Source organism: Cucurbita pepo, chromosome LG03 (assembly GCF_002806865.2).
Source record: "Cucurbita pepo subsp. pepo cultivar mu-cu-16 chromosome LG03, ASM280686v2, whole genome shotgun sequence".
Classification (NCBI taxonomy): Eukaryota; Viridiplantae; Streptophyta; class Magnoliopsida; order Cucurbitales; family Cucurbitaceae; genus Cucurbita; species Cucurbita pepo.
In genome coordinates, this window is record NC_036640.1 from 3,767,002 (window position 1) to 3,780,343 (window position 13,342).

Genomic DNA, 13,342 nt, shown 5'->3' on the forward strand with positions numbered 1-13,342 from the left:
AGAAGAATGAGTTCTATAAAGTTACAACTTTTCAATCATTTCTATGGAGACCAAGGACATCAAAACCATTTCCTCACTCAAAACCATTCCATTCATGTAATTGGTAAGGGCAATTGTGTCTTTTCCTTATGTGGGCCGATTCGGACTTTGGAGAACGGTTTTCTTTTTTCTTTCACATTAATAAATATTCGGGTTTTTCAACACAAGTATATCCAGATCTTCGCGAACTCTAGGCTAAGTATAACTTTGATCGTATATGTATCGTATTTCGAGTTTTGACCTCTGACCTCTGTACACAAGAACCCGATAATACCTCCTATATGCATACAACGAATATCGACCTCTCACCTTCGTACCCAGGTGCCTTGATTTCTCTCTTAACCATGCAAGTTCTACTTCGAGGTTTCGACACTTACTCTATTGCTCAACCAAGCATTGATGTAACAGCCCAAGCTCACCGCTAGCAGATATTGTCCGCTTCGACCCATTACATATCGCCGTCAGCCTGCTAGGGAGAGGTTTCCACACCCTTATAAGGAATGTTTCATTCTCGTCTCCAATCAATGTGGGATCTTACAATCCATCCCCCTAGGGAGCCTAGCGCCCTTACTGATATACCGGGTGTCTGGTTCTGATACCATTTGTAACAACCCAAACTCACTTCTACAACTTGGCCCGCAGCAGTACCTTGACCAACTCCAGGTCCAATAGAAGCAAGCTCGACGGCCAATCCAGCAGCAATAACGGAAGCGGCAAAAATGAGTGGATTCATAATAAGTTCCTCACACCAAAAGAAAGAAATAGTTAATGTTACAATCAACCAATGAATTATAACTTATTATTCCATCACTAAGATTTATCCAACTAAAAACTCCGAATTGCAGTAATAATATTATTGATATTGAATCGTCGGAACTATTTCAATCTCTCTTTTTTAGTTCCTATCCACCCATGTAGTTTTTGTGAATCCATAGTAGATATTGTCCACTTTGACTCGTTACGTATCGCCATCAGCCTCACGATTTTAAAACACATTTCTTAAAAAGAGGTTTCTACACCCTTATAAAAGATGTTTCGTTCCCTTCTCTAACCGATACAGGATCTCACAACTAAATTAGTCAAACTTCCTCCGACCCATGTAAGCATAATCCAATAAGAGAATCATCCCTTCAGCAAAACTGTAACCGCCCAGGCCCACCGCTGGTAGATATTGTCCTCTTTGGGTTTTTCCTTTCGAGCTTCCCCTCAAGGCTTTAAAATGCGTCTGCTAGAAAAAGGTTTCCACACCCTTATAGATGGTGGTTTGTTCTCCCCAACCAATGTGGGACATCACAAAAACAGACATAGTCACACAAGAATGATACCATAATATATTTGTCTAAATTGATGCTTCTAATCATAATTTAAAAAAGAAACCCAAAAGGTTGATGACCTGAAGATGTCCAAGTGCACCAGACATAACGACTACATATACGAGCGCATCCGTGGCCTCACAAGCGACTGTGCTCCATCAACAAATATGGTCGTTCCAGTCATGTACCGCGACCCATCACTGATTAGATAGATCACAGTCGAAGCTAAATCGTCGTTAACATCGAGCCATCTTTCGAGCGGGGCTGCATCATTGACCAGCTTCTTTGCTCTCTCCTTCCCCACTGACACAGGGTATCCATCATCTAGGTGCAGTCCACGGGCTATAGCATTGACCCTGATCTTATACTTCCCAACATCCAAAGCTGAAGTCTACAGAAGTCCATAATTCATGTCATAACGAGGAACTTTAAGAACAGATCATGTTCACATGGTTTCAAAATGCAAAGCTACTTACCCGAGCTAACTGCTGTAATCCTGCCAAGCACGATCCATATGCAGCTCCTCCTGGATACAGGCCCCTCTCAGCACCAAGCAAGGAGGTTAACAAAATTACCGAGCCTCCTGAGTTCTGGTCTCGCATTCTTTGACAAGCAGCCTTCAGCAGAAACCATGAAGCCATCAAGTTTATCTTAACAATCTTTTTGAATTCGTGTTCGGATAGATGTAGAGCCTCTTGTATGGGACCTGCTTCAAACGTCGTGCAGTTTAACATAATTTACAGTATGATAGCTTTCGGAGAAGCTATACGTCCCGAATTTCTAACTATCACTATCATGTATAGGAGCTAAGCATCATATGTTCAAGAACGCATAAGCTAACAGTTGCAGATAGCACTAAATTTACAAGCAAACTCAGTTCTATAAGAAGCATTCTCTAACTGGGTTAACAGACTGCAATCATACTTGAGGATGGTAAACATACACACCGCTGGTTTCCAATCTTCCGTAGTGTAGTTTATGTAACAGCTCAAGCCTACCACTAGCGAATATTGTCCTATTTGGACTTTCCCTTTCGGGATTCCTCTCAAGGTTTTAAAAGGTGTCTGGTAGAGAGAGGTTTCCGCACCCTTATAAGCAATGATTCGTTCTCCTATCCAACCGACGTGGAATCTCACAATCCACCTCCTTTGGGGACCCAGCATCTTCGCTGGCACACCGCTCGGTGTCTGACTCTGATACCATTTGTAACAACTCAAGCTCACTGCTAGCAGGTATTGTCGTCTTTGGGCATTCCCTTCCGAACTTCCCCTCAAGGTTTTAAAACCCGTCTGGTAGGGAGAGGTTTCTACACTCTTATAAGCAATGCTTCGTTCTCCTCTCCAACCGACGTGGGATCCCACAATTTATCACATTCCAAACCAAGCTAAAATAATTACATTTTGAGTATGCAGCTGAATGAACATTGTGAAGAAGTTTACAGAAGACAAAAGGACAGTAATTCTAAGGTGCTTCATTGAATCAAGGAAGGGACCTGCAGAAGTTCAGCATTAAGAAAGAGTACTTTCAAGACATTTGGCTTTTTGATTCACCATTTACTTTCAGGACCAACTTCTTTCAAGAGTAAACCAAATGAAGCTAACATAAAGCGACTCCTTAAGGTCATTTGTACACTATTTTTCCAAGCATTAATGATACCAAACACTCATTCAGTTAACCACAAACTATGAACCGATAATTCAGACCAGTCAAGATAGTGTAGCCTAAGCTCTCAAAGAATTGACAATGTAAATCAATGCAAGATCCCACATCCATTCGAGTGTGGAAACTTCTCCCTAGCAGACGTGCTTTAAAACCGTGAAGCTAACAATGGTACGTAACACACCAAAGCAAACAACATCTACTAGCAATGGGTTTGAGCTATTACAAATGATATCATAGCCAGACTAGCTCTCAAGGGGGTGGATTGTGAGATCCTACATTGGTTGAAGAGGGGAATGAAACACTCCTTACAAAAGGTATGGAAACCTCTCCCTAGTAGACGTGTTTTAAAACCGTGAGGCTAACGGTGATACGTAATGGACTAAAGCGGACAATATCTACTAGCGGTGAGCTTGAGTTGTTACAATCTCTATTCAATCTTCACAAGAGGCTAAATCTTTATTCAAATATCGAATCATGTCCAAACAAGAGCCTAAAACCTCTGTTCAGAGACGAATTAACAATAAACTAAGCAATAGAAAAACTAAAACAAGTAAGAGTAAGCATGGAGAACAGAGAGAATGGGTGAAAGAGTTAGAGATAGGCTGTACCCTCATAAGAATAAGCATGAACAAAAGCATCCAAAGTGCCCAAAATACTGCAAGCCCTGTTCACAGCCTCAGTAAAATCCGCCTCTCCCTCTTCTTCCATGTCCAAGCCAACAATCTCAATCGGCAGGACACCTTTTACGGATTCAACTATCTCCTTACTTGTTCTACGAAGAACAGTCTCATTTCCCAACAAAACCAATCTAAACACAACAATGAAACAGAAGAGAGAAAGAACACAATAACCAAAAATTTCATACAAAAAAGGCAGTAAGATCAAAGCTCAATGCTAAACCTGCAACCCCTTTTGGCAAGATGTAGAGCCAGATTCTTGGATATCTCATCCCCATTAGAAGAAAGCAGCACGTTCTTGGTAGCTCTCTCCATGTGTACAAAGCAAATGGAGCTTCGATTCGGGGGTAGAAATTGAACTCTGCATATGGATCATCGAAGAACCGATTAATCGATGAAAAATAAAGAGAAGAAGACCGAAAATAATTGAAGAGCGTACCGGATCCGAAAACCGATGTAACCCTGATAAGAACAACGAAGGATTAAAGAGAAAATTGGCACAGAACTCCCTCACAAGATTGACAGTAGTGTCGTTGTGTGCATCATTGGTTGCGTTAAAATATTCTCAACGATTCTTGGATTTGTACATCACGTTGAAAGCACCAAGAAATTTTGAACAACTACTCTTCTCTCTCTCTCGCTCTTAGGTGTAAGAGATTTAAACTTTCATTTGATTCCAATATTTTTCTTTCATATTAAATTAATCCCGTAATTACATTAACCATTTTAAGAAGAAATCTCAATGATTCTAATATGATTCACGACAGTTCATTGCAGCTACTTATTCTATAATAACATTTAATACTTCTTGTATATCTTGAAAGATCAACTTAAAACAGACAGACAGAATTCGTTGTTGAAGACGATACATCATTTAGATTATTATAAAAATTTAAAAGTAACATAAACACTCGTATGAAAATTTAAAAAATGCAAAAGATTTTTTTAAACACTTTAAAAAATTAAATGATATTTTAAAAATAAAATATTAACGATTTTCATCCAAAATTAATAATAAGATAATTAACGTAAAAAAAACACGTAAAATAGGGGTAGTTGGGATAAAAGTTTAATATATATATATAAATAAAATGGCACTTTTTTGTTTTTTTCAATAAGCCCCAAACGTCACACTTACCTATTTGCACGTGACAGTTCTTTATTTATATTCTCGATTCTACCCTTTCTAAAGGTAAATTATTTTAATTTATTTTTTGAAAAATTGTGCCAATAATCACCAAAATTTTTAAATATAAAATTATATTTTAGGTTAATAAATCATCATTTTTTTTTTAATTTTATATATCATTGATCTGAAAATTTTTAAAAAATTAAAATAAATTATTGGTAAATTAAATATACAAAATTAAAAATTTTAAAACTTTTTTTTTAAAAAAAAATTATTTAGTAATTTTTTTTTATAGTTATTATTTGTGTCATTTGATCTAATAATAACACTAGCTCGAACTAAATACTAATTTACGTTCCTAAGTGTACGAGATCGAGCACCACATAGAGCATCACTTCGAGTTCATTTTGGATGCCAAGACAACAGGCTCACGTTGTCCATGTGTCAACAAGTTGAATAATAGTTCACCTACGAGTTTCTTCGATGTTTCGTTAACAAAGATGAACATTGTGTAGAAGAACGGTGTTCACAATTCTAAGAAATAGACATATTTTGTTCAATATTCATAAACACAGCTCGATAAGTTAGGTATTAGTACAAGTATCGAGTCGAAAACGAAGAGAAATGTTGCAGAAAATGGATTCAAAAGGGTTTTGTTTAAAAAAAAACAAAACACTTTGACAGAGCAGAAGGATTGTGACAAGAATTCAAAGGTCTCTCAAGCAGACAATCCATACCATTTATAAAAGAGCTTACAACAAAGATCAAACCAAACTAGAGTTCAACTATCACACTTAAACACAAACCAACATGTACATTAATGATTTCGTCGTCGCTCAAGAACTCGAAAAAGATTATTCTAGATGATATATATATATATAATAAGACTCCATTGTGATTCTCGTGCTAGAGTAGAGGGACTCTCGATTCGTAGTCGTCGTCGTCTTCTTCTTCCCCTACAGCTCCAACACCAAGTCTATAATGGAAACAACAATATACTGACTCAGATGGGTTCATCATAAAATCACATTGAAATCACAGTCATTTCCATTTCATAGCTAAAGAGATCAAAGAGAACCATTAATGTGAGATCCAATATTGGTTGAAAAGGGTAACGAAGCATTTCTTATAAGGGTGTGGAAACCTCTCCCTAGCATACGTGTTTTAAAAAACTTGAGGGGAAACCTGAAACAGAAAGTCTAAAGAGGACAATATCTGCTAGTGATGGGCTTGGGCCGTTACAAATGGTATTAGAGCTAGATATCGGACGATGTGCCAATGAGGACGCTGAGTCCCCCAAGGAGGGTGGATTGTGACATCTCACATCGATTGGAGGGCAGAACAAAACATTTCTTATAAGGGTGTGGAAACCTCTCCCTAGCAAATGCGTTTTAAAAACCTTGAAGGGAAGCCGGAAAGGGAAAGCCTAAAGAGGACAATATATGCTAGCTGGGCTTGGGCTGTTGCAAATGGTATCAGAGCCAAATACCAGGCAATGTGTCAGCGAGGATGCTGGGCCTCCAAGTGGGGTGGATTTTGAGATCCCACATCGGTTGGAGGGCGGAACGAAATATTCCTTATAAGGGTGTGGAAACCTCTCCCTAACAAATGCGTTTTAAAAACCTTGAAGGGAAGACCGAAAGGGAAAGCCCAAAGAGTACAATATCTGTTAGCGGTGGTCCCCAGTAGACGCATTTTAAAAACCTTGAGGGGGAAGTCCGAAAGAGAAAGCCCAAAGAGGACAATATCTGCTAATGGTGGTACCTAGTAAAAGGGTTTTAAAAACTTTGAGGGAAAGCCTAAAGAGGACAATATGTACTAGCAGTGGGCTTGGGCGGGTGGGAAATCCCAAAGAGGACAATATCTGCTAGTGGTGGTCTCCAGTAAAAGCGTTTTAAAAACTTTGAGGAAAAGCCTAAAGAGGACAATATCTACTAACGGTGGGTTTAGACTGTTACCATTAATCTTACGGTTAATCTAAGTAATTGATATGAAATATATCAGCTTACACTCTTCATCTGTCTTGATCCAGTGGCCTCTGTTTGCACTTGAAACATTGGTATCAACCCCATAAAGGGGCAAACCAAAGTTGGTCTTCCAATAATAGATTTCATCCTTTGAGACGAATTCCTGACAATAAGTTATTCGGTCCTCCGTATCGTTCATCACACGTCTATTATTAAAGTTATCATTAAAAGAAGCATTGTCGAACATGTACTTTTGGGAGTTTTGACATTCGTCCGTAGCAGTCGAGCTTTCGGGGTGTATTTTTTTATGGAACCGACGTAAGACCTGAATATCAAAACAACGATAACTCAGAACGCTTCACAAAGAAACTAAGAAACCAATAAAGCTATTAAAACTAACCTTTTGGAGTTTCTTCTTGGTTGAAAATGAATGACCTGAGTCATATGTGGTAGAATCATGTGAAGAGGTACAAAGTTTCTTAAGGATCTTCTTCACAAAGCTTAGTGCAGATTTATTTGAATGCTTCCCTAATACCTCCTTTTGCTCAATGTTAACTTTGGAGCTCTCATTTGCTGCTATAGTCCCTTGGAACAGCTCTACAGATGAAGGTTTTTCCTTCCTCATGTCTATCATCTTGTCAGGAAGTTCAATGGTAGATCCAAATAGATATCCCTGAAGTGGACACGTTCGAGTCTTCCCGTCATTTTCATCTTCGGTTACTTCGGTATGCTTACCGGCAAGCGTGATAATACTAGCATGACTCGTCCTCCCAGGTGATTGATCACAACAGTCTTCCTTAGTTTCAGCTTCAAGAAACTTTTCCAACTCATAATTTATCAGTTTTAGGTGATCCTCTGTCACTTCAGCTGGCAACTCGATCATGTTTTCGAAAGCCAAGGAGAACGTTGGCGTTGCGGGTTCAGAACCGAAAGTTCCAATAGTGAGGAACCCATGGAAGAACTCAGATGAGTTAGATAAGTCCCCACATCCCAATACATTGTTGGCTTCAACTCCAAAAGACGATTGTTCGTACTCGTGACTATGTAGCTGCACGGTTTTACTACCAAGACCGGGCTTCGAATAGATATCTTCATCATCAACTGATGTTTGTACTGACAAACACATGCACGGGTTCGCTAAAACGAAAGAGAAAAACGAGTTAGGAGTAAACCAAGATTTCTTATATTCTTTTTAATAAATAGTAACAAATTCCCCTTTTGTGCGACAGTGCACCTTGAATGTCCTTTTCTTGTTTCTGTTCTACTTCTAAAAGACACAGTGGACAAAACTAATAGTGATGTAATTCAGAAGTTTTAACAGTAAAGGAGTAAGAAGCTTGAGAGTGAGAGGTCTCTACAGGTTCCCAGGTGGTCCCAACTGGTGAAGAGAAAATGAAACTGTCATGTTTCCGCTTCAACTAGACTGATTACAACGGTACGAAATGTTGTAGAAATTTGCGAAACGTTATAATTGTGATCGTGTGAGCGTGACCTTGTTCGTGTGCGGACAATTGTTCCCTAATTTAAGAAGTTTCAACCAGTATACTACAAATCATGGTGTACGATATCAAACCACGCCAACCGGATAAACCCCGACAACAAAACTCGAAGTTTACATCTTAATCATCAATGATGTACTATGATCAGCTCATTTTTCTTGTTGAGATATATACTGTAACTCGAAATAAAAGTGCGAAGGTGAGAGTTCGTGAAAATACCAATTGCGAAATCCTTGACCAACTCGACTCCACCGTGCCAAAACTTGTTGTGAATCCATCCTAACAACTGCAACAATGAAAAGCAACAATCAAGGATAGAATGATAAAGGGTATGAATCTTCTAAGTGTGTATGGACTCGTCACTTTACCTTCATTTTTCGAGCACTCTTCAAGAGCTTGATATCGAGTCGTTTAGCTTGTCATCGGAGACATAAATAGAGGACATCTGTGACGTTTAGATATTTGAGGAAAATATAAGTTAACAGATAAATATCCAAGAGGAGAAGAAAAATGCAGATTAAATTTCCCTTTTAACTGTTAATGAGTTGGAATTCAGTGGATTCCTAGAATGGTCTTAAAAGAATGAGCAAAGAAAACATATAGAAAGTTACAAAAGTTTTGGTTGGCAATTCTTTTCAGCATCAAATCATGTGGGCAAACAGGAGAGTTGTTCGAGTCCTCCTCCAAGTTGAAGGTTATAGCGTGATGAATTTGCATACGTGCCGAGATTAGGTTGCACAGGTACACTGTTGAATATGTAGTTATCCGCCATGGACATACTGAAAAAGAGAGAATAGATACGCATATATTTTTCGAACAAATTTGAACTATAAAGGTTGATAGAATCTCATAATTGCTTATATCACAAAAAGTGCTTTAGATGGAAAGCCTACAATGTCATTCTAGATAATTGCTTGTTTGATATCCTTGGCTGCAGAGATGATTAGCACAAATGGTTATGATAATGGATATATAAGGGCCCCAAATGGGTATGTGTTCATACTTTTTAGTTCCTGATTCATCCTAATCGTTATCTGCTCGAGTATCCTTCAAACGTTGCATGATCGAGTCAGTGGTTATCTACCAGGGATCGCTTCGTCTACATAAACATTATACACTTGAGGCTTAACTATATCACAGCTGAAGATGCATGGACCGAGCCATTCATTCCCTTAAGCTCTGTTCATTATCCTACCAAGAAAATTCTACTGATTAGATCTTTAAACTCACCTAATGATATACATCAGGCTGTTGAACTAAAGCCATGATTTTCAATCATGACTCGATACCGTTTATTCGATCCTTTCAACTTACCAATGAAGCCAACATATTCATGTAAAAGTTCACATGATAGTTTGTTAAGATAATGACATAGCTCGGCTTTGATTGGTCTACTCCAGATTCGAGTTCCTAGATTTAGCATTTGAACGTAAGCTCTCTTATCGACTACATATAGCAGTTTAATAATTGAAGGTTATGTTTCTCCATCATAATCTAAAGATCAAATCAAGATGGGACAATCTTTTGTCTACCTTACTCGTACTCGGGCCGACATAAGGTAAATAATTCAAAATGAAGTACAATCCTTCCATTAGGTAAGAAGTTTACTCAATCACCTCCATATGAACTCATGGCTGGAAGTGTCTATCTAACTGGATTTCTCAGATTGATTGTATATGTTTAATGCTAGTTCCTGCGATTCGGGGATGGTTCCGATATGTCTCTTATATTCTTGTTTATGGATGAGAAATAAAGAAGTGACTTCCTTCTAATAAAAGCCAGTTAAGTTGGTATCAATGTGGCAGACATTTTTTTTCCCGACTCTTCGATTTGAAGTAAACGAGCGGGATGATTAACTCCATTGGCTTACTTCGCCATTATTTTAAAAAAAAAAATCAGTGAATTCAGAGTAGAAAGTGAATTCTCAGCAGGTTTCCAAATATGACAACCTACAAAAGCATAGCTTCTTCTTCATCCTAGAAGTTACCATTAAAGACATATGAACATGTCCTTTCCAACCTGCCATCAAAATCTACCAATGAGATTTAATCGGGGAAGTTAGCATCCTTATTTTCAGCTAAGCAACAAGTTACTATGAAACAAAATGAGTTGCCTCATATGGAGAGCAGCAGACAAGGCATCCACTCTAAAACAAATGCAAAACTGTGTAAAATGTGAGTCATTTGGTGGGGTATGGTTGTAGCTGGATCCATGCATGATCAGGGCTTGGACATGTGATTCCGCGTGGAAATCTAGAAATTGAGGAATTTCCCATTTCCCATTTCCCAATGGAAGATGAACACATAATCTATTAATATACTTGGCTGTGTTACACAGAAACAAAATTGTTCGTGAAGTGGTTGGAGAATCATTTTATACAGAATAAGAGAGAGTAGCTTGCAGCTTCTATAATATCGTGTTAACAGCCCAAGTCCACTGCTAGCAGATATTGTCCTCTTTGTGCTTTTCCTTTCGGGTTTCCCCTCAAGGTTTTTAAAACACGTCTATTAAGGAGAGGTTTCCACACCCTTATAAAGAATGTTTCGTTCTCCTCCCAAACTGATGGGGATTTCACAATCCACCCCCCTTCAAGGCCCAGCATCCTCGCTAGCACTCGTTCCCTTTTATACAGAATAAGAGAGAGTGGTTTGCAGCTTCTATAAGAAATCGTGTTAACAGCCTAAGTTCACCGCTAGCAGATATTGTCCTCTTTGGGGCTTTTCCTTTCGGGTTTCCCCTCAAGGTTTTTAAAACACGTCTATTAAGGAGAGGTTTCCACACCCTTATAAAGAATGTTTCGTTCTCCTCCCAAACTGATGGGGATTTCACAATCCACCCCCCTTCAAGGCCCAGCATCCTCGCTAGCACTCGTTCCCTTTTATACAGAATAAGAGAGAGTGGTTTGCAGCTTCTATAAGAAATCGTGTTAACAGCCTAAGTTCACCGCTAGCAGATATTGTCCTCTTTGGGGCTTTTCCTTTCGGGTTTCCCCTCAAGGTTTTTAAAACACGTCTATTAAGAAGAGGTTTCTACACCCTTATAAAGAATGTTTCGTTCTCCTCCCCAACTGAAGTGGGATCTCACACTCCACCCCCCCTTCAAGGCCCAGCATCCTCGCTAGCACTCGTTCCCTTTTCCAATCGATGTGGGACCCCCAATCCACCTCCCTTCGAGGCCCAACGTCCTTGCTGACCTATGGCCCGGTGTCTAGCTTTGATACCATTAGTAACAGCCCAAGCCCACCGCGAGCAGATATTGTTCTCTTTTGCCTTTCCCTACCAGGCTTCCCTTCAAGATATTAAAACACGTCTGTTAGGGAAAGGTTTCCACACCCTTACAAAGAATGCTTCATTCTCCTCCCCAACCGATGTGGGATCTCACAAATACGATCTAGTGAAGTTAGGTGATAAATTTCATGTAGCAAAGGAAGGTTCATGAGTTGAAGTACTAAGACAAACGCGAATGCATCGCAAGTTAGAACTGATGATGACAACACTGTCATAGTTCCCTCAGCAACAGAGGGTAGTGACTATAAGTCTATTCTGACTACTTCAGCGGTTGAATTGTATATGATTTGGATACATTCATGGGCAAATTTTCCCTCCCAATTCAAGTTTAAGTTGAAAAATGAAAGTCCCTGTTCATTTCTCTCCAAATGGGTCTATACCTATACTCTACACTTCACCTTCAGCTTAACGCTCACTAGCATTTGAAACAACTATCATCACATATTGCTTATCCTTTCTTTAGAGTGTTTCTTTCTCCCTAAATTCTTGCTTGGGTCTGTACTTCAAGAAACCAAAGGTGTAGGTTTACTGACACTTAACGACCTTATCTTGTCCTTCTTGCCTCCTTGCAATTTTATTGTTATCCCTTTGCTATTCACAAGCACCATATAGCATCTAGGTTCTTTGTATAAACATTTGTGATATACAACATGCTTCATTTCATTACAGGTAACTCAGCATCTCACATGCAGGACACATTTGAACCTGCAATTGACTAAGATAGATGAAAAGGAAAAGGAAAAGGAAAAGGGAAAAATAACTACATGACATACTGTGGGAAAGATGAGTAGAAGCAACAGGAAGACACTTGAAGGTTGAACTGGGCCAGAGATTTGAGATCCCAAAAAGACATTGCACTGGGGCCAGCCGAGTTCCGTGTTTAATGGCGGTGTGGCCCTCCTAGACTCGTTTCGTTAATCCGCTGCCTATGTGGGCAGAAATGGAAGCAGATAGACCATATGCATTGGGAGTGAGCTATGTTCGTGTAGATGACAAACAGCTGAGCAAACGTGTGAGATCCCACGTTGGTTGGAGAGGAGAACGAAAGATTTCTTATAAAAGTGTGGAAACCTCTCCCTAGTAGACATGTTTTAAAACCTTAAGGGAAAGCCCAAAGAGGACAATATCAGCTTGCGATGGACTAAGTTACCGGGTTTACTTCCATTTCAGTTCATTATAACACAAACAAATTCAGCTAGAAATACAGAGAGAGAACTAAATTCTTTATGAAGAAGTACCAAAGAAAGAGATGCCAATATCATGAAAAGTATGAACTCTGTAAAGCCAGACAATCACATACTTCCCCATAACAGGGAAGGGGGCAAAAGAACAGGATAATTTTCTTACTTCATTACTGTAACCTTTAACTTCAAGCGAAGATTGCTAGTCAGGCAACTGTTCAAGCAAGTAATCTTTATCTTGACATCACTATTCCTTCTACTTTCATCACTTAAACTTTACCCTAAAGTTTGTTAACTATCAACACTGTATACTCAGATTCTAGCTTGGGGCTCCTATTCCTATGCACAGTACAGTAGTAAATAGCGATGGTCCCTTCCAGAAAATTAAGTAAATCAAAGCAATGTCGAAGAAGGGAATGAACTCACATTGAACGAAAGGCAAATTAGTAACGAACCCTTCATCGCTTTTCGCTGATCAGAGAGGATTCTTGGAAATTTTCCCGGAAAATCGGATCCAAACAGGAAGAAGAAAATGACGGGAAATAATACCGGCCCTTTGCTTTGTTGTTTTCCCGCAAACCCCCCCCC

At 39.1% G+C, this 13,342-nt stretch overlaps 2 protein-coding genes across 4 annotated transcripts; both read right to left on the bottom strand.

Annotated features, from left to right (window-relative positions):
* Nucleotides 1-1,346: 1,346 nt before the first annotated feature.
* Nucleotides 1,347-4,344, bottom strand: LOC111789903 (3-oxoacyl-[acyl-carrier-protein] reductase FabG-like). The gene is made up of 5 exons (XM_023670621.1): nucleotides 4,131-4,344; nucleotides 3,915-4,052; nucleotides 3,623-3,822; nucleotides 1,829-2,058; nucleotides 1,347-1,743 (listed from the first exon to the last, which is right to left on the bottom strand). The coding sequence occupies exons 2-5, from the start codon at nucleotides 4,004-4,006 to the stop codon at nucleotides 1,465-1,467; spliced, it is 801 nt and encodes a 266-aa protein (XP_023526389.1). The 5' UTR covers nucleotides 4,007-4,052; nucleotides 4,131-4,344; the 3' UTR covers nucleotides 1,347-1,464.
* Nucleotides 4,345-5,489: 1,145 nt separating this feature from the next.
* On the bottom strand, nucleotides 5,490-13,315 carry LOC111790088 (protein LAZY 1-like). 3 transcript variants are annotated; one of them, XM_023670888.1, is made up of 8 exons: nucleotides 13,181-13,315; nucleotides 9,290-9,477; nucleotides 8,898-9,065; nucleotides 8,655-8,731; nucleotides 8,506-8,572; nucleotides 7,188-7,924; nucleotides 6,830-7,112; nucleotides 5,490-5,796 (listed from the first exon to the last, which is right to left on the bottom strand). In XM_023670888.1, the coding sequence occupies exons 4-8, from the start codon at nucleotides 8,658-8,660 to the stop codon at nucleotides 5,777-5,779; spliced, it is 1,113 nt and encodes a 370-aa protein (XP_023526656.1). In that variant the 5' UTR covers nucleotides 8,661-8,731; nucleotides 8,898-9,065; nucleotides 9,290-9,477; nucleotides 13,181-13,315; the 3' UTR covers nucleotides 5,490-5,776. The 3 variants fall into 3 exon arrangements, with proteins under 3 accessions (XP_023526656.1, XP_023526657.1, XP_023526655.1); XM_023670889.1 differs by lacking the exon at nucleotides 9,290-9,477 and having other exon boundaries at nucleotides 8,898-9,032; XM_023670887.1 differs by lacking the exon at nucleotides 9,290-9,477.
* Between the last annotated feature and the right edge of the window lie 27 nt (nucleotides 13,316-13,342).